The sequence below is a fragment of the Copadichromis virginalis genome, linkage group LG16 (genome assembly GCF_057382275.1).
Source record: "Copadichromis virginalis isolate Kocher_CV1m ecotype Utaka linkage group LG16, C_Virginalis_male_GT1.1, whole genome shotgun sequence".
NCBI lineage: Eukaryota > Metazoa > Chordata > Actinopteri > Cichliformes > Cichlidae > Copadichromis > Copadichromis virginalis.
Window position 1 is genome coordinate 40,070,483 of NC_140633.1, and position 21,261 is coordinate 40,091,743.

The window sequence follows — 21,261 nt, forward strand, 5'->3', positions numbered from 1 at the left end:
AGAACATGTACCTTTTCTTAGTTTAACAATCATGCCGTGCGCTTGGAGACGTTCCCAGCTGTTGGGAGCGTGAACCAGGAAATCAGCATACACTGGTAATTAGTTTGCCCATTTTGTTACTGACAGTTGAACTGCTTTCATCAAAATGCCGCAGACTTCCGTCGCCATGACACACCGGTATTAGTGCCTGGTGATTGTCAGCTCCTCCCAGCAAACAAGTCCTTGTATCAATATCATGCTAACTATCTATGCCACCCATTTAGCGGGTATGAAATTCCATCTTCTGTGCACGTTTTCCCTCCCAGGAAAACAGCCTCTCTGATAACAAAGATGTCAAACCTCCTGACAATCTGTGTAACAGTGCTTTGTCTGCAAGCCAAGGCCAATATTGTCAGTAATAAGGGGAAAAAAAGGCCTTTGAACAATGTCAGCTTGTTTCTGCAGGTATCCAGTGTTTTTTCCTTTGAAAGACTCATTAAATTTATGCAAATGACATTGTCACCCCTTGAAATATGCAAATGTACTCCTTGCAGTGTGTTATGAGACGAGTGCGCTGCAAAGAGTGGAATGCTCTTTCATTGCGATATAAGAGGAGGCGGCAGTTTGGGTGGTAACAAGGTCTGCAAATATTTTGGCCTGCTCTTTTTATTATTTTCTAAATTGAAATGAGTGTCTGTCCACCCATCCATCTATCGCATATACTGTATATATGCATGCATATATACATATATATATATATATATATAAAAAAAAAAAAAACACCCAGCACGCCCCTGCGGGCGGTTTATCCTTCAAGCTCGGGTCCTCTACCAGAGGCCTGGGAGCTTGAGGGTCCTGCGCAGTATCTTAGCTGTTCCCAGGACTGCGCTCTTCTGGACAGAGATCTCCGCTGTTGTTCCCGGGATCTGCTGGAGCCACTCGCCTAGCTTGGGAGTCACCGCACCTAGTGCTCCGATTACCACGGGGACCACCGTTACCTTCACCCTCCACATCCTCTCGAGCTCTTCTCTGAGCCCTTGGTATTTCTCCAGCTTCTCGTGTTCCTTCTTCCTGATATTGCTGTCATTCGGAACCGCTACATCGATCACTACGGCCGTCTTCTTCTGTTTGTCTACCACCACTATGTCCGGTTGGTTAGCCACCACCATTTTGTCCGTCTGTATCTGGAAGTCCCACAGGATCTTAGCTCGGTCATTCTCCACCACCCTTGGGGGCATCTCCCATTTTGACCTCGGGACTTCCAGGTTATACTCGGCACAGATGTTCCTGTACACTATGCCGGCCACTTGGTTATGGCGTTCCATGTATGCCTTGCCTGCTAGCATCTTGCACCCTGCTGTTATGTGCTGGATTGTCTCTGGGGCATCTTTACACAGCCTGCACCTGGGGTCTTGCCTGGTGTGATAGACCCCAGCCTCTATGGATCTTGTACTCAGAGCTTGTTCTTGTGCTGCCATGATTAGTGCCTCTGTGCTGTCTTTCAGTCCAGCTTTGTCCAGCCACTGGTAGGATTTCTGGATATCAGCCACCTCCTCTATCTGCCGGTGGTACATACCGTGCAGGGGCCTGTCCTTCCATGATGGTTCCTCGTCTCCCTCCTCTTTCTTGGGTTTCTGCTGCCTGAGGTATTCACTGAGCACTCGGTCAGTTGGGGCCATCTTCCCAATGTATTCTTGGATGTTCGTTGTCTCATCCTGGACTGTGGTGCTGACACTCACCAGTCCCCGGCCCCCTTCCTTCCGCTTAGCGTACAGGGTGCTGGACTTGGGGTGAAACCCTCCATGCATGGTAAGGAGCTTTCTTGTCTTTATGTCAGTGGCTTCTATCTCCTCCTTTGGCCAGCCTATTACCCCAGCAGGGTACCTGATCACGGGCAGGGCGTAGGTGTTGATGGCCCGGATCTTGTTCTTACCATTCAGCTGACTCCTCAGGACTTGCCTGACCCTCTGCAGGTACTTGGTGGTTGCAGCTTTTCTAGCGGCCTCTTCATGGTTCCCATTTGCCTGTGGGATCCCCAGGTACTTGTAACTGTCCTCTATGTCTGCAATGTTGCCTTCTGGTAGTTCAATCCCCTCAGTTCTGACTACCTTCCCTCTCTTTGTTACCATCCGACTACACTTCTCCAGTCCGAACGACATTCCAATGTCATTGCTGTATAGCCTGGTAGTGTGGATCAGTGAATCGATGTCTCGTTCACTCTTGGCATACAGCTTGATGTCATCCATGTACAGGAGGTGGCTGACAACTGCTCCGTTCCGTAGTCGGTATCCGTAGCCAGTCTTGTTAATGATCTCACTGAGGGGGTTCAGGCCTATGCAGAACAACAGTGGGGACAGAGCATCTCCTTGGTAGATCCCGCACTTGATGGTGACTTGTGCTATGGGCTTGGAGTTGACTGCATATATATATATATATATATATATATATATATATATATATATATATATATATATCCCCTCAGTGGTCCCCGTGGTAATCAGAGCACTAGGTGCGGTGACTCCCAAGCTAGGCGAGTGGCTCCAGCAGATCCCGGGAACAACAGCGGAGATCTCTGTCCAGAAGAGCGCAGTCCTGGGAACAGCTAAGATACTGCGCAGGACCCTCAAGCTCCCAGGCCTCTGGTAGAGGACCCGAGCTTGAAGGATAAACCGCCCGCAGGGGCGTGCTGGGTGTTTTTTATATACAGTGCTTTCGGTTCAGTACACATATGTATGGAACAATACAACATTTGTAATTTATTTTATCAACTTTCCTACTGACGATGCTGTCTGCGTTGAGCGCTCAGTGGATCTGCGCTCGACAGTGCAGCCTAGGCGGAGTAGTCAAACGCAGATTCACTGAGCGCAGGGCAAGCTAGCGAGACAGAAGCTAAGCTCGTTGCAACATGGCGAATTGAACCTCCCCCACCCTCATTCAGATCTGGTCTTTGGAACTATTTTGGTTTTCATGTGACGTATGACCCTGAAGGTAAGCGAGTCATGGACTAAAGTAAAACAGTATGTTGGATGTGCCACGCAATGCTCAATTACATGGGTGGGAACTAGTGTGTTAGCGCAGTTAGCTCGTTAACGTGTTCCAGCCCCAAGCACGGGGCGATCCGCGGTAGCTCGTTAACGGAGATTTGCCGTGTTGTGGCGTTAACGTCATTTCAGATTAACGCTGACAGCACTAGTGGGAACACAACGAATATGACTGCACATTTACTCCGACAGCATCCTAGTGCAAAGACAAAAACAACAAGCAGGCTACTAACTTTAGCCGAGTCATTTAGACAGCCGTTAGCACAGGATTCTCCTTATGGGGACCTGATATGTTTAATATGCTGCTGAGAATATAGCCCAGAAGAAGCGTATAGTACAGCTTTTATTTTGAAAGAGCCATTTCTCTGTAATAAACTCTCTTTTCCAAAGATGAGTGATTCCTCCATCAGATAGATTATTTTTTTATTACTTTGTTGTTTCCGCAACATTAAATATAAAAACTGTACTTTTGAGTTAAAATATATATTTATAATTTTAATAAATGACAAATGAAAAAGGCATGAACATTTTTTTTGTATCGAAAAAATATCGAACCGTGACACCAAAGTATCGAACCGAACCATGAATTTTGTGTATCGTTGCACCCCTAATATATATATATGTATATATTATCTATCCATCCGTCTATCCGTCTATTTATCTGTGTATCCATCCATCCTTCTTGGCTCTAAATCTTATGCCGTAGGAAGCCTGGTTATTTCCACTCTCATGGCGCCACATTGTGGGAAAATGTATTTGTGGGTTGAGGAGCAGAGTTGAGTTCATGAGAATCTCCAGATCTTCTCTGTGAATGCAAAACAACTTATTCACTTATTGAATTTGTTTTTGTTCTTTGGATCATTTGTTGGATGGGATGCTTGACGTCTGGAGAGAAGAGTATTTTTGAGAATTTACCAGTTTATCCATTTAACCAACAGAGGCCTCAATGACATGTGGAAGAACCACACACAGCCACAACAGCCTGGCCCCTCCTCATGCTGGTCACTGCTGTGGGATGGCATCCCATTGTTCAACCAGCACATACTGGAGCCATTTCTCCATGATGTTTGTTCACCATCTTTGTTATATAGCTTACCATTGCTTCATAAAAACATTTTCTCTAATAGGCAGGATTCAGATGAGGGCTGATAGCTATTAATCAGAAGCAGCCTAAAACTTTCTTACCCGCCACCCCAGCTGTTTTAGTCTAATTGGCCTTGGCTGTTTGTCCTTTCTTTCTCACTTCTGCCTAAAGGGCAGTTTTATATTTTTGCCACATCTGTGCCTTCCATGATCCTATCCTCGCCTCCAGTGTTGGCCACACATAATGTATTTACAACTAGACTGTTGATGCCTCCAGTGAAGCTCCACCGTGGCACGTGCTGAACAGCCCGTGAGACCATCTGCATCTTGCCATTCAGCTACACTTTGTCTCTCTGGTCCAGATCTGCCGGGTCTACTGGAGCACCAGCACCTCCAGGCCTTGGTTCTGGCTGAAGTGGATATTAACCAGCTTCTCCCAGTTGAGCTCTTTAAAATAGGATTAGGCGCGCTTACTGGCTTCTTAGGAAACACAGCTCCATTGGCTTACACTTATCTGTTATGAGCAGTCATGAACTGATGGTGGAGGAATGAAGAACAAAATTAGCCTTTAGAAAAACAGTTCAAATAGCGCATGGTCTGCTGTAGCTCATCTGGTTTACAGTGTAACCTTGGTTCAAGTGATTCTTTCGACAATGGAGGTTTCAATTCATCACAAAGGCCAGCGTTGCTTACTTTCTGCAAAAAAGGACAGTCGGGTATTTAGACCCTCACTCATTAACTCTCTAACTGACCAGCTGGGTCACATGAACTGATAAAAGCAAAACATTCTGTTATTTCATCTGCGTTCAGCTGAAAATAATGTTCTTCACAAAGACGATGATAAAAATACACAAAATGTAATTTTAAAAGGATCTGAAGGTGTGAATGGATTCTCCCACAGTCAATGAAGGAAGTATTAAGGTGTTATCAACAATATCCTCAAATTATACTTCAGTATCGGGGTGTTTGAAGGTTGAATGGGGGTGGGGGACAAAAAAATTCTGTCAGAATGGATCCAATATTCAGCAAGTAGTTGATTTGTATCCAGCATTTAGAGAGGAGCTTAATTACATTTAGTTCTACTGAGAAGTGAAGATCAATATCTTGAACTATCTCTTATCTAAAATAAGAGCTGGACCCTGTTGACTAATGTGCATTTATGTTTTAGATATTTTATTAGATAATCAGCAATCATTAACCTTACAAAGGATATCAGCACCTTTTCAAATTATCTCTAGTAACTGTTGCCACATTTGTAGTTACTTTTATCACAGTTGGTGAACAGCAGGACTTTCTCAAAGCTCTATAAACAGGACAGCTATACTTACATGACCTTCAGTTCTATATAATCCAAACAGCTGAGTGCAGCGCGGTCAGTCTGGGTTCATTTCATCAGTCCACAGTGTAGTTTCAGCATCACAGATGCTTCTGAATGAACATAGAAGTGTTACAGTAACATTAGAACATTTTTTCTTTCTAATTACAGGAATGAACCACAGACAGCATGGTCCTACACTGGTTTCTATACTGGTAATCCAAATCACAACCACGACAACATCGATTTTTAGATGTGATATGAAGATTGCAAAGGATGTGACTTTTGTGACATCTACTTGTTTAGTTTATGTGCTACTGAAACTGGAACACAATCTGAACACAACAGCACACAAGAGACAATATTATTGCATAATATATAGTATAATATAATATATATAATATTTTTTTCTCTCTGTGCTCACATATTACATTTTATTTAGATAGTTTTTAGATAGATAGAGGATGAACACCTAAAACTCAACTACTTAACCAACATTCACAGGTGTAAAAACAAAAACCTTAGCTGGTGTTATTTAATCGTCATGTTTAGATTGAACATAAAGAGGAAGATTTCTGAAAAAAATGAGTGAATTTTGGTTCAAACAAAAACAATTTGTTTGCCATTTAATAAACAAAATATTTGCAGTTTGTTTATTTCCTGATAGAATGTTTTGTGTCAAACGATGTTGTAAATGTGGAAAAATGAAAATATGGTTGGAAAACAGCATTTCTTCTGTATTCAGTTCAGGTCAAGGACACTCTTGTATTTGTCTGACAGCTAGAAAACGTCTCGCAGCTTTACCGCCTGCTCATCACCACGCAGGCAGTTATTTCCAGTTCTAACAATGTGACAGCATGATGAGATTTCTGATCTGTATGTGTATATGGAGGATGTGTTTGTTATAGCGACAACACATCCTTCAATAACACGGACAAACATGTTTTTACCGCTTCATTACTGGACGAGCCTGTGGTGCGCACACCTCGAGCCCCACTTCGTTCTCACTGACCTTGGTTTCATGCACCTGATCAGATTATCTAAGTTAAACACATGTGAAGGAAATCAGAGTCTGCAGTATGCTCTAAGGTGCGATCTCTGACCCAACAGATGTTAATGTCATCCTTTGTGCTCGTTCCTTTGAAATTGATGAATACATTGGTGACATTCGAAGGTCAGGGCGAGCAGCCTCCTATATAAAATTCCTGGATTCGTCACGACGGGTAAATCCTTGAATAGTAATGTTGAGCTTGGTGAGAGTGTCAGGTATTCACACGCAGCCTAAAGTGGGATTCAGTTATGGATGAAGGAAAGCAAATCAGCTCCGGTTTAAAGACAGCATTTTATTTTTGTGATTTTATTTATCAGATATCTTTTCTTTTTTTGCTGTTTCTTGGATTTATTATCCTCTTGATCTAAATGTTTACTAAGATGTCTAAAGTTTGTAGTTTCCATGCTGTAGCTCAGTGTTTTTCATTTATTTATAGTAGCACTGCGTGTTAAATGCTGTTTGCAGGTATTTTGCTGTGAGGAAAAACTACAAATATAAAAGGTTTGAAGATACTAAACTCAGAAGATTTTGTCTTTAGGAGAATAACAGTTTCTGCACTTTTCATATTAGTCCATGAATGTGCATCAAAGGGGTTCGCCACTCAGCAGGCTGACAGTGCACACCAAGCATGCAAGAAACAAGTAAAAGTAAACGTAGACAAATCTCAACACCAGGCGGTGGTTGGTTTGCAGCTCAAACTGCTTACTGTCATAAGTTGCTGTAGACGGGAAAAGCCAGCGCAGGTGATCATCATGTGAAATGCAAGACGCTGGGTTCAGCCCTCTGAGCTTGGTGCATGCAGCCGGGCATTCAGAAATCCTGCTTTGCATATGATGACATTTATGATGGAGCCTGAATAGGAAATAAGAAAAGTCATTGAGCAGCTTCTCCTGAGAATTTTGTGTTAAGCCCCAAATGAGAAGCAACGACATTATTCTTGCCAACATTTTTATGGTGAATGCAGAGCTTTGTGTGAAATTGTGGGCTGGATCAATACTGCTTCTCCGAGGGTTTCTTCCATTCAAGATAACCTTATCCCAGCAGAGAGGGCGGCCCTGCCCACAGCACTCGAGGAGAATGACAAGGAGCTACAGTAAGACAGCGAGGCTTTTTCCATCGAGGCTTCAATCCTTTTGTCATTATTGTTACCAGATATGAAAGTAACTGATGTGGAAACAGGAGGCTTTTGTCAACCTATGCTACGCCTCATTTGTCTTCTCTTACCCAAGGTCATTATATGTGACTCTCAAATATTAATTGTTATAGTGGCACTTTGTGTCAAAACATGCTGTAGTTTCAGCACAGAGACGGCTGAAGCCACAAAGGAAGTGAGCGTCAGCGTTGGATTACACTTCCTTTTGCTGGTTGTCTTGAACAAAGAGAATCACTGTTGCAGCACAGTGTGCGACAAACTGCTGATTCCTCACCAGCGTCTCCCTGGCATCATGCTATAGACATGTTTCAGTAAGCACAGTTTTACTCATGTTAAATTTATGCCATGTAGTTCTTTTAAAAAACATATATACTCTTACAAAATTACTCTCAAGTCTCAGTTATGACTCAGTTTTTTGCAGTGGTATGGGCTCAAACTGTGGTCATAAATATTCTGTGCTTGTAAATCAGGATTTGTAAGCGTAAAAAAGATTTGTGTGTGAAACTCTGCCCTCAAGTTTCAAGTTACAAGTACAAATTTTGACCCTATTTTTCTTCCTTTCATCTGATTGGCCGATCTCACGTCAATCACAAATTAGCAGCACATCCTGGTCCGATGTGAAAGGACCTTTATGCTGCGCACTGTGACTCACAGCAATGGTCCCAGGTCAGCCCTGACTTTGAGTTACACTAATCCTAAAGTAATAATGGCATTTCTAACCACTGATATAGCACAACTTTATCCTTTCAACAGCTGCTGCAAGTTTGGGGACCTAGCTGCTATCGGATATTTATATAGAGATCCTCCAGCTTCAAACTGTATCACCCTTCAAGGACCTGCAGTTCAAAAAAAGCGCCCCTCAAACAGCCAAACCCATCTGTTCTCTGATTGGATAGTTACATTTGTGATTGACATGACATTGACCAATCAGCTGAAAGGAAGAAAAACAGGGTCAAAATTCGTACTTGTAACTTGCAGAGTTTCACACATATTTTCACACACAAATTCTTTTTACACATACAAAACTGATTTACAAGTACAAAATATTTATGACCACAATTTGAGCCCATAGTGCAAACAAACATCCTGATAGTCCAGGTGAAAGTGATGCATGAAACATCTGCTTAAACTTTGGGAAACTTCGTGACATTTAAATTCCTGATTTATGAAAAGGACTCGAGAGCATTAATATTGAAACTGACTGCATCCTTGTACCATAATATCGTTGGAAATGACATTTTCAAGAGGGAAATGTCTACAATTTGTATTACATGTCATTTCAAAACAGAAGGCTGTAACAGCAGTCCAGTTCCTTGCTCATACAGCACTCAGTCATCCACTCACACACTAATGTTTTCTGTGCCTCAGTGCTTTCTAACATTCACTCACTGATGGATGCCCGAGGATGCTTTGGCATGCAGACGGGAGCAGCCAGGGATCAAACCACCTCCCTTCCAATTAGTAGATGACCTGCTCTCCTCTGTGTGTTAGCACACATGCTAGCTCGCAATGAATGCACTTCTTGCAACTATCACTGCTTGTCCAGACTTTTTTTTTTTCATCCTACTGCAGAAGAAGAGACCCACAGAAGCTTCTGGCGTCTGACTACCCACTCAGCGTCACAGCTCGTAGCACACTAAGTGGCGGTCAGTTAGCCACAGTGTGTCTTCTAAACCTCTGCCTCACCCACTGACCAGATGAAAGCACATACGTCCTAAGTGGCTGTGCTGTCCTTGGTTTCATTTTCATTAGAGTCAGTCAGGAGAATTCAAAACTATAGTCTGAAAGATAAATTGAGATACTTTCATCACGTCTGTTGGGGCTACTGTAATCACATTACACTTTAAAACAGTGTGCAACAACCTCTGTTCCTAATTTCACCTCACAAGTATTATTCAAATGACTGCCCACATGGAAAAGATCTATATGAATCTTATAAAGTTTGTATCTGTCCTGTGTGAAACTTGTATGAAAAAGCATACAAGAGTGAAAACACATATAAGACCCCTTGAAAAATTATATAAATGAAACTTGTATGTTTTGGATACTAAAACAATACATGAAGTAATGAGAAAGTGGCCACTTTCATGAGTAAATCATATAAGGCTTCTATGATTCACTGTATGAAGTGGGCCACATGTTATTTAAGTCTTTTATACGTTTTTACTATTTCTTTTCCATATGGGTGCAGGTGACTTCATTATAAAGGTGCAGATGCAGCCACAGTCCGTCACAAACAAACTGTTACTAAAAGAGCTTTGGTAACATTTTATAACACGACCCGTGAATAAGACGTGGGCAGCCTGTGCTTACGTTCTGTAAAGTGTTTCCCTTATTGTGTCCAATCATAGTAACCTCAAGGTGCTTCACACTGTCAGGTAAAGACCCGGCGATCAGATGCACCTCTAAGAACAAGCTCTGGGTGACAGCAGGAAGGAAAAATCTCTCTTTTAACAGGAAGAAACCAAGAACAGAACCAGGTTCAGCGAGGGGCGGTCACTGGGGTGTGAAGGGAGAGAGGAGAGGAAAGGGCATTATTTCTTTTTCTCATCTCCTGAGAAATAGAAATAATAAAAGCTGCTAAATGGCGCAGTCGTTCAGTACTTCATACTGAAGAGTTCTGATTGGCTAGAACCTTCCTGTGTGGGGTTTGCATGTTGTCTCTCTGCCTGTGTTCATTTTCCTCCCAAAGCCATGCATGTTACGTTCATGTGTGATTCCCAGTTGGCCAAAGGTGGAGATGTGGTCCTGGTGCCCTGTGGAGGATGTTGTGATCACTGGTATATAAACCAGTGCAGTGAGGATGATGATGCCACACAATGGAATCAAACTGCAAAGGTAAAGACGAGCTTTAATTTATTTAAAGAGGAATGAACATCATTAACGAGTGCTGCCTAACCAAATACAGCGTGGTTAAAAGTCAGCCTGGTCGAGCTGCCCTGCTGTAAATATAAAGTGTTCAGTAGGTGCAGATTTCTAATCGTCTGAACAAACATGTGATTTCCAGTCGCTGCCGACAGCATGATGTGAGCGGCTGCCATCATAAAAAGCTTTGGATGCCGATGATTGATGGTGATGGTGTCTTTACACATAGGTTATTTTGACTGCAATCATCTGCAGATGGCACTGTGCAAATTATTGATCATTATGTTTCCAGCACTGCACATATTTTCTTGGCAGACTGTACTTTATATGACATCCCTTCCCTAACCACTGGCATATCCACGCTATTACTGAAATGTGGAGAGACATGCTCAGGCTTTCCGAGTCTCCTATCCCTCTAATTGGCTGTGTCTGGCAACAGAAGACGGAGAGAGCAGAGGATTTGTGAGTCGGCAGCACTGAAGTGAAAACAAGAGAAATTTAAGAATAACTCTGCAGTATGAGGTAGATAAGGCACACACTGATCACCCTCCATTTGCTTTAACTGCTTCGCATTTCCCCGTATTAGAAAATCTCGACATTTTGTAAGATATGGCGTTTGGTTAAAACGCTCTCTTCAATGGAACGGAGTTTGTAAGGATCATTGGCGCCCAGACTTCAAACCCACTGCGTGCGTCACAAGCTCAGCAAGACTACACGTTGGCTAATAAAAGCCTACAAGCTAAAATAAATATCTGCTCCACACTAATAGTTTAACACCACATCCATCTAAACACGTGTTTTTTTTACGGGTGGTGCAGGAAGCCCATGCAGTGACGCGTGCGCTGTCGGGTTTCTTGCTGATGGCGACAGTTGTAAGCCAGGCGGAGCTTTGGGTTCAAAGGTCGCCATTCACCCCCCAGTGGATTTGTCTTGCATGGATGTGACTGTATGACGTCTCATTGTCAGTGATTTGTGCTGCGTTTGCGTTTGCACACAGCAGGACCTGCCAGCATACGAGAACACAAAAAGCACCACATGACCAACTATTGTCCCTCATTTAAAGGTAATACACGGCTTGATGCCAGGGTGAATTTGTTATGTTTCAATTGGTGCATGAAGCAGGCTTTATAATGTTTGATTTTAATATAGTGAAGTGAACTTTATAGTCCCGCTCCATGCCAGTAAAGCTTTTAAAATCTAAAGCATGAGAGCAAATTTGACGATCCAAAGCAAATGAAGACTGTCAGACATCCAGTCCCTCGGGTTTGGCACTGAACTGTCTGCGCGCTCCCCGATGTTAAACAAAAGCTGAACTCTTAAGGCCCTTTTAAATTGCTTTCCTTGTAAATTCATCATCAGCTGATTTAATCTAAATCTGGGCTTTTGATCTGGTGCTACCTGAGTTCGTGCCCTTGTGAGTCATATTTAGAGGTGCGGCGATTGCAGCATTTTGAGGATGAGTAAAAAATCAGGCAGCTTAGACATGCTTTACCTGCAGCTTCACCTAAACCCTGCAGAAGGAACCAGCCCGTTATTAGCCTGCAGCTTTTAACTGCCTCGATTTTCCCCAAAGTTCATGTGCTCACCTGTAATTTTAATGACGTTAATCTCGTTACTTTTAATCAAACTGTGGTCATCTCTGTGTAAACGGAACTTCGTGGTTCAAAACTAATAACTGTGACTTATTAATCTTGTCAGGCTGTGTATTAAAATCCAGACGGCAGAGACTCTGCTGACCTTGGTGTCGACCTTCCAGCGAATCATGATTTTAAAATGTGCTCAGTCAGTCGTACTCAGCACCAGTCTGTACAGGGAGTGCAGAATTATTAGGCAAGTTGTATTTTTGAGGAATAATGTTATTATTGAACAACAACCATGTTCTCAATGAACCCAAAAAACTCATTAATATCAAAGCTGAATGTTTTTGGAAGTAGTTTTTAGTTTTAGTTTTAGCTATTTTAGGGGGATATCTGTGTGTGCAGGTGACTATTACTGTGCATAATTATTAGGCAACTTAACAAAAAACAAATATATACCCATTTCAATTATTTCTTTTTACCAGTGAAACCAATATAACATCTCCACATTCACAAATATACATTTCTGACATTCAAAAACAAAACAAAAACAAATCAGCGACCAATATAGCCACCTTTCTTTGCAAGGACACTCAAAAGCCTGCCATCCATGGATTCTGTCAGTGTTTTGATCTGTTCACCATCAACATTGCGTGCAGCAGCAACCACAGCCTCCCAGACACTGTTCAGAGAGGTGTACTGTTTTCCCTCCTTGTAAATCTCACATTTGATGATGGACCACAGGTTCTCAATGGGGTTCAGATCAGGTGAACAAGGAGGCCATGTCATTAGTTTTTCTTCTTTTATACCCTTTCTTGCAGCCACGCTGTGGAGTACTTGGACGCGTGTGATGGAGCATTGTCCTGCATGAAAATCATGTTTTTCTTGAAGGATGCAGACTTCTTCCTGTACCACTGCTTGAAGAAGGTGTCTTCCAGAAACTGGCAGTAGGACTGGGAGTTGAGCTTGACTCCATCCTCAACCCGAAAAGGCCCCACAAGCTCATCTTTGATGATACCAGCCCAAACCAGTACTCCACCTCCACCTTGCTGGCGTCTGAGTCGGACTGGAGCTCTCTGCCCTTTACCAATCCAGCCACGGGCCCATCCATCTGGCCCATCAAGACTCACTCTCATTTCATCAGTCCATAAAACCTTAGAAAAACCAGTCTTGAGATATTTCTTGGCCCAGTCTTGACGTTTCAGCTTGTGTGTCTTGTTCAGTGGTGGTCGTCTTTCAGCCTTTCTTACCTTGGCCATGTCTCTGAGTATTGCACACCTTGTGCTTTTGGGCACTCCAGTGATGTTGCAGCTCTAAATATGGCCAAACTGGTGGCAAGTGGCATCTTGGCAGCTGCACGCTTGACTTTTCTCAGTTCATGGGCAGTTATTTTGCGCCTTGGTTTTTCCACACGCTTCTTGCGACCCTGTTGACTATTTTGAATGAAACGCTTGATTGTTCGATGATCACGCTTCAGAAGCTTTGCAATTTTGAGACTGCTGCATCCCTCTGCAAGATATCTCACTATTTTTGACTTTTCTGAGCCTGTCAAGTCCTTCTTTTGACCCATTTTGCCAAAGGAAAGGACGTTGCCTAATAATTATGCACACCTGATATAGGGTGTTGATGTCATTAGACCACACCCCTTCTCATTACAGAGATGCACATCACCTAATATGCTTAATTGGTAGTAGGCTTTCGAGCCTATACAGCTTGGAGTAAGACAACATGCATGAAGAGGATGATGTGGACAAAATACTCATTTGCCTAATAATTCTGCACTCCCTGTAGTGTTGGCACTGTTAACAGCCCCAACACAAAGTATTACATATAATAACGTTTGTTTTAAAGTAATGCATCACTGTTAAAAACAAATGAAAACTCCAAATATTGGAGACTCTTTATGTGAACTTTGAATGAAAAGAGTTCTGGAAACTTGAATTTTCTTGTTCAGATAATTGCAACATTCCCGTGAGGTTGGCAATGAAATCCGAACTTTGCTGGGATGTACTTCAACCTGTAAAAGCAGGAACTCCTGCTGAGTAAGCAAAACATTTCCAGCACCGGTAAAATAAAGCGTAGCTTTCAGCTCCTGCTGTATCTCCCGCAGCAGCCTGAGCTGCATCTTTGGTTTGGCACACATTTGTACTCCAGATGCTGCCCTTCCATTTATGCAGGTGTTGTACACGAGCTCGGCTTTTTCTCTTTTTAAACTGATTACCTTACGTATTTGCTGTTAACACCACAACATGTCTGCGGAGACAGGCCGTGTGGTGGTGTGTGTGATGGACCCAGGTGCGCACACAAGTGAGTAGACGGGAGTGAACTTAACAGAAAGCGAGCCTTTATTATGGCTGAAGACAAAGTGTACAAACACTAGACTAGACTATAACTAAACTGGGAAAACTAGTACTGTGACAAACTAAGAAGACTCAGAGACTATGGTGATAACTGCAAAGACTGACCGTGAAACCATGGAGACGGGGACACAGACGACGTGACACAGACTGCATGAAACACAGAGACTAAATACACATGAGGGATGATCAGGGGAAGTGGCCACACATGGGAGCACAGCTGACACACATGAACCTAAAGACAGGACAGGAGAGGTGCAACTAAATACACTGACATTGAATACAGACTTTCAAAGTAAAACAGGAAACATGGAGATCAGACATAACCACGCAGACATGACTCATGACAGGTAGACGCACGAACCAGGGAGACGGAGTACAGGGGAAGATGACAGAAACGCCAACATGGCAACATAAGACACACAGACATAAACACATGAAGGGCAAGGGAGACCTAACACAAGGGTGATATAATTACAGATGAGCTGGAATAACTTAATGAACCTAAACAAACAATAAACATCAAAATAGACTAAAACTCAAAACACTGGGTCGCACGACCCAGGACCATGACACCATGGCCTGAGAGTCACATAATTAGCAGCTAACAATATAACACAAGTGTGCAAAACCAGCCTGTAGAGCGTTTGACAAGTAAAGAAAATGTTGTGAGTCCACTGCTCAGTCTCAGGTTCGAGCTTTGAGTGCCGGCAAACGCTCGGCGTTAATTCGATTCTGGGTCCATCAGCAGGAGAGTTGTTTCTGCCCAGGAACCATCATGCTCTCGTCCTTTTGTGCAATAAAAATAGAAATAATGTCTCCACTCCTCAAAAGTGGTGAACTCTACTATTTTCTCCTTCTCCTGAACACTCGCGCTGCAATCAGACTGTAAGTGTGCAGGAAGCTCAGCTTAACTCAGAGTAACTGTGATGTGTAACGTGGGGGGAGTCTTCAGCAATGCTTTGTTGTACACGTCTATAATATATCTCTCATTGCACAGACGTTTAATAAATATAACTCACCGTTAAAAATACAGCAAACGTCTTTTTAATAGACTCATTTTATCCGTATTTATTCCTTTTTTCTAAACGTTTCCACGTGTAGCTGAATGCTCGCTGACGAAGAAACCCTCACGTTTCCTGGATATATAAACAATAAGATGAATACATTAAATAAAACAGGCTAACATTTGTGTGTCTGCAGCAACAGTGTGAGGAGAACTCTTGAATCAGTGTGGTGAATTGGTCTGAAATGACTTCACCAACAAATAAAGTTCAGATTTATTTCTATAATGTTTAGAATAAATTGTCACACTGTGACTTTCAGGACCGAGACAAACGTTGCATGGACGCATACCAAAACTATGCATTTGTTTATACTTGCTGTAAGCCACGATGACCTAATCCCCGTTTGGCACGTTTGCTGTTTCGCCGAGCTGCTCGTGTCTGGCCGTGCTTCATATCAGCTGATCTAGCACAGCTACACCGTGTGTGCAAAGCCTGCCCTGTGAGAATGATAAATTGAAGTGATACACGTGTGGTCTTACCTGCATGGCTCGGGAGTCTCTTGGGTGAATAACTCTACTTGTTTGTGTACGTGCACTGAACCTATCCTTTCTCCTATGGGGGAGTCGGGTGCTGGGCTCAGCGGGGCCTCTGGGAAGACATTATCGCCCACCCAGCTATCCCCGTGGGCTGTAGCTCCCTGCATCTCTGCCAGAGGGACTTGAACATCATTTGTTACTCTGAGCATCTCTTTACTTGTCCTTCTGCAGGTGTGGTTCTTTCTTTGTTGGAGTTATTCTTAAATTAAATGTTTTCTAAAAATAATATCATTAGTGTCCCACAGCTGCTTCCCACACATCTGTATTAGTTTTTAATGTGATACGCAATATAGAAAGCAACAAAACCCGAAGCACAAATAGTCCTACTGCACAGAAAATCATATTAGCCGAGGCATAAAAGGCTCCAAGAAGCATCAGCACCACAAACACAACTGAGTCCAGTTCAGTGAGTCTGACTGGGAGACGCACACCCATCGATTACAGCACCCGCACAGCTACCGTCCAACCTTAATAGAATACAAATAGATAAAATAAATCAATAAATAAACAGCGCACAGTTATTATTAGCACAAGATATCCGGGAGGACCGCGACGGTTTTTGTATTGTTGATTTAATATCCATTTTAATGCTTTTAGGTTTAATTCCAGGATTGTAGTCTTTGAGGTAACAGCGTCTACAGGGGTTCTCCAGAAACAGCACATTTTGGGACATTAGGTTAGCAGCGGCTTCATGTTGTTCCAGCTGGTTTTAATCTGTTTTATGAGCTGCAGAGCACCAATAATCATTGTGTTGTCTGTTTTTTCCTCTACAAACAACAACAGCTACATACATATTTATGGTTCCTGCCTGTGCCAGCTGAGCACAACAAAGTTATAGTTAATATAGTTAAATGGACTTTGATCCACATCCTGTCTAATGACAGAAGCAGAAATATCAGAGTGCAGATGTTGTCTTTCAGTCACTGCAGAAAGCTGCGTGATCAGTGTGATCTCAGACTAACCAGAGAAGCTGAGTCCATCGCGTCACAGAGCGACGGTTACGATGATGCACAAACCACAACCACTCTTTAATCATCTCAGAGGGAACCTGAAATATGAAACGACTCGCTGTAATTGATGGAACCATAAATTCTGCTCTCTGTCAGAAAATATCCGAATCATCGGTTCATGAGCTGAAGCTGGAGAGTCAGGACACTGATCCCAGAGCAGCAAGTTCACCTCTGAATGGTTTTAAAAACAAACCAGAATCAGTGTGAGGATTTGAGATACTGGATGATGTTAAACATGTTGGAAAACCCTCCAATGCGGCTGACTTCAAACAACTATGCAAAGAAGAGTGGACCAGAACTCCTCCACAGCAACATCAGTTTGATTTGAAAGGTTTTCCCATAACTGCACAACAACAGGTTTAGGGGACAATCACCTTTTCACACAGCCAGGTAACTTTTTCCATTAGTTGATTAAATAATAATTAAAAAGCTGAATTTTGTATTTACTCAGTTTATCTTTGTCTAATATTAAAATGTGTTTGATGATCTGAATGATGTAAGTGTGACAATAAACAGAGAACAGAGAGAAAGAACATCTTTATCTTACAACCTCGAGGCAACTGTTGTTGCTGCCGTGTAAATAAGCCTGAATTGAACTGAAGAGGGCAAATACTGTGGGTAGTGACTGAAGAATAAGATGAGCAGCAGAAATGAGTTTCCTCAACTGCTCAGCGATAGTGATAGGATGCAGAGCTGTGTTACTCAGGACTGGCTCAGAGCGAAGGCGTGACTGGACCAGGCTTCACACGGGTTGATGTCATGAATTAGCCGTGTGAAGCAGGCAGGAATGGAGCAGAAACACAGAACTAACTAAAACTGAAATATACATGAAACTAAACAGGTGGGGAGGCAGAACGCACGGCGGGGAACGAGGGAGAGAGCGCTTAAACACGAGGGAACAGATGGGGAACACAGCTGAGCCGAATTAGCCCCAACGAACACAACGAGACCAGGGGAACAAAACTAAACACACTGAATAAGGAACGCAAGACTTTCACAATAAAACAGGAAACAAAGGAACTCAGGACTGAAACGTGAGAGTAGTGGAGGAAAGCCAGACGAGAGGGAGCGAGGGAAGACGAGAGGAGACATGATGGGGAACATAGAATGAAACACAGACACACAGAGGACAAAGACACAAGGAGGAAGCTAATGATCAAGGAACTAAACAGGGAGTGTAAGAAAGTCAAAACAGACTAAGATGAACATAAACCAAATACAGAATATCAAGAAACACAAGAAACTCTAAATGCTGGGTCAAAAGGACCGAGAACCACGACACGTTATCTCCGTTCACCCTCATGCTGTGCAGGATATGAGCGCCATGCAGTCCCACTGTAAACAGCTGAAATGTCACAACTGTAAAGTCAACAGTAATTATCAGCGGCAGGACAAGCAGCAAGCTTTTAACCGCCAAAGAGAAAAATAAGCTCTCAGATATAAAGTGTATGATGTCACCATCAGCCAGGCTGACGTGTGTTTTTAGGACACGTAAGCTCACGTCACAGCTGACTGGACTGATGGACTCACCGTATCAGCCGCTGTGATTTTGGGAAACATCGCTTTGTTTTTATATGTTTCAATCAAAGTACGCTGGACCTCTGAATCTTGTTTTATTCACTGTCATGTGAAAAACCGATGCCTGCATTTAGACAGCTGGGGTTTGAGCCCAGAGCCAGAGAGGATTTACATCAGAGCTTTGAAGTCAGCGTCATTATAATCTCACCTGAGGAGAGAGCTGATGTCCTGTTTCAACAAATTAATGATCGGCCTTCTGCACAGAGCGGAGGCTTGAATGTCATTGAACACATCGCAGACTGTGTATAAAAAGCACAGCAGTTCTCTGGTTTTAAATGACATACAAAGAGCTTCGGGTTAAATTCAAGGTCAAGGTGTGGAAAACAAAGTATTAAATGGCACGCCGTGTTATTTAATTCTACTTTGGAGAGAGCAGCACAGCGACAGTAACTTCAGGGCACTTTAGATTGTAAGGTAAAGACCTACGTTATTAAAGAGGAGCAACGAGTAGCATGGAAATGTCAAGAACAACAAACAGGACAAAATACAACCTCAGGAGAGGGAAGACAAAAGCTGGTAGCGTGCAATAGTGGCATATAAAAGCAGGATGTGGAGGAGAAGAGCTCTGTGCATCATGGGAAGTCCTCCAGCCGGAGCCCACAGCAGTATTAATATAGACTGGTTCAGGGTTACCTCACCCAGACCCGACTATAAGCTTTATCAAAAAAGCTTTGCATTTAAGCCCGTCTGAAAAGCAGAGCCACGTCTGTCTATTGGACCTAAAGTGGGAGCTGCTGTGAGAACTTCACAGCCTTCGTAAAATTCATATGCTCGTTCATAACACTGGGCTGGGGGAGGTTGTGCTTGTAAATCTTAATATTATTCTACATGCTTGACCAACTTCACAGCTGTTGTCTAACCGTAATATTAATGAAAACACACAAAAAGACTTGTAATATGCAAATAATCAGATGTGATTTTTAAAAAATAAAATTTACATTTGGTGACAAAATGGTGTTAGAAGCTTTTTGATGTCGAGTTTTAGACGAGCGAGCTGTGATTGCAACGATGCTGAGCTGGACAGCATCTGTGTGGAAAGCAAGCAGCACGTTATCTTCTGCTGAGAAGAAAAGCTTTGAAAATGGAGGCAGTGTGATGATGAATTACTGCGCTTTGTGAAATGCAGCTTCAGAGCCTCCATACACACACATGCACACACACACACACACACACACGCACACACACACACACACACACACACACACACACACACACACACAGACACCTCTTATGAGAGCAGATACGTCCCTTTTAGAGACAATTCCCACACTGAGCCGGGGGCTTTTATTCCTGTTTAAACATCATTTATGTCTCTTTGTTTCTTTTCACGTGCATTTCATTTTCTTCCACAGTGTCACAAAGTATCTTACTCAACATGATAGGATACCAGATTATCTTCAATCATCCTCTCTTTGATGCAGGTTTGTCCAGGACGGAGCGCAGAGGTGGAGAAAGGCCTGACGGGCAGCAGCGGGGTCAAAGTGCTCGGGTACGTTCCCCGAGTGCGTGAAGACAACGCCGCTGCTCCGCCCCCCCCTATGTCACGTTCTCATTCATATGTCAGGCTGATTCTGAGGATGGTTTGGCTCTCACACATGTAACATTATGCACTGGTATCATTAACAAATATATAATTATTAACCAGGTTACCACCCTTTGGTGGTCCTCCTCGGGTCCTTGTACTCTGGGGCCTCTGGATGTCTGGAGTTTTGACCTCCTCCATACCTGCTTCATGCCCTGGAGACTGAAAAGATTCGGCATGAGCCCCCGCATCCTCAGGACCTTCTATCGCTGTGCCATTGAGAGCATCCTCACTGGATGCATCACCACCTGGTATGGCAACAGCACCGCCTACAACTGCAAAGCTCTCCAGCGAGTAGTGCGGTGCTCTGAACGGATAATTGGAGGTGAGCTTCCCTCCCTCCAAGACATCTACAGGAAGCGGTGCCTGAGGAAAGCGGGGAGGATCATCAAGGACTCCAGTCACCCCAGCCATAAACTGTTCAGACTGCTTCCATCAGGAAGGAGGTTCTGCAGCATCCGGTCCCGTACCAGCAGACTGAGAGACAGCTTCTTCCATCAGGCCATCAGACTGCTGAACACGTCATAGACACCTCAGCTTCACTACTGGAACTTCAACATTATGCACTACACACTGTATATAAATGCCACTTGTTTTGCACATATTCAACTCTGTATATTTTATATATTTATTATTATTATTTTATTTTATTTTATTTTTTTACTATTTAATTTGTAAAAATGTGTATATACACACACACACACACACACACACGTAGGAAAATATTTAGTATACACATCCAGAAATGCATACACTATTATATATTGTACATATATTTATTAGTTTCAGGTTGGCCATTCTTGTATTTTGCTCGTTTGTGTTGTTGTGTTTGCACATCTCTGTTGCTTGTGGGGCTCGCACACAAGAATTTCACTCGCATGTGCTGTGCCAGTGTGCCTGCACATGTGATGTGACAATAAAAGTGATTTGATTTGATTTGATTTGAGGACGGGGCTGTGGCCCCCCCACACTCCCTAGCAGATCGTTACATGGAGAAACCTTTGGAATGCAAGCATGCTGATCCACACAGGTATGCACACAGGTGTACACACGGGTATTCACAGACG

General features: G+C 43.0%; 1 protein-coding gene across 1 annotated transcript in view; it reads left to right on the top strand.

Annotated features, from left to right (window-relative positions):
* LOC146691378 (uncharacterized) overlaps positions 1–20,810 on the top strand; it is a 49,004-nt gene extending 28,194 nt beyond the window's left edge. Inside the window, exons 3-4 of the mRNA XM_085434770.1 lie at positions 20,034–20,101; positions 20,258–20,810. Of these exons, the coding sequence (XP_085290896.1) occupies positions 20,034–20,101; positions 20,258–20,722 (533 nt within the window). The 3' untranslated portion in view covers positions 20,723–20,810. The remainder of the gene's footprint in view (positions 1–20,033; positions 20,102–20,257) is intronic.
* Positions 20,811–21,261: the final 451 nt, after the last annotated feature.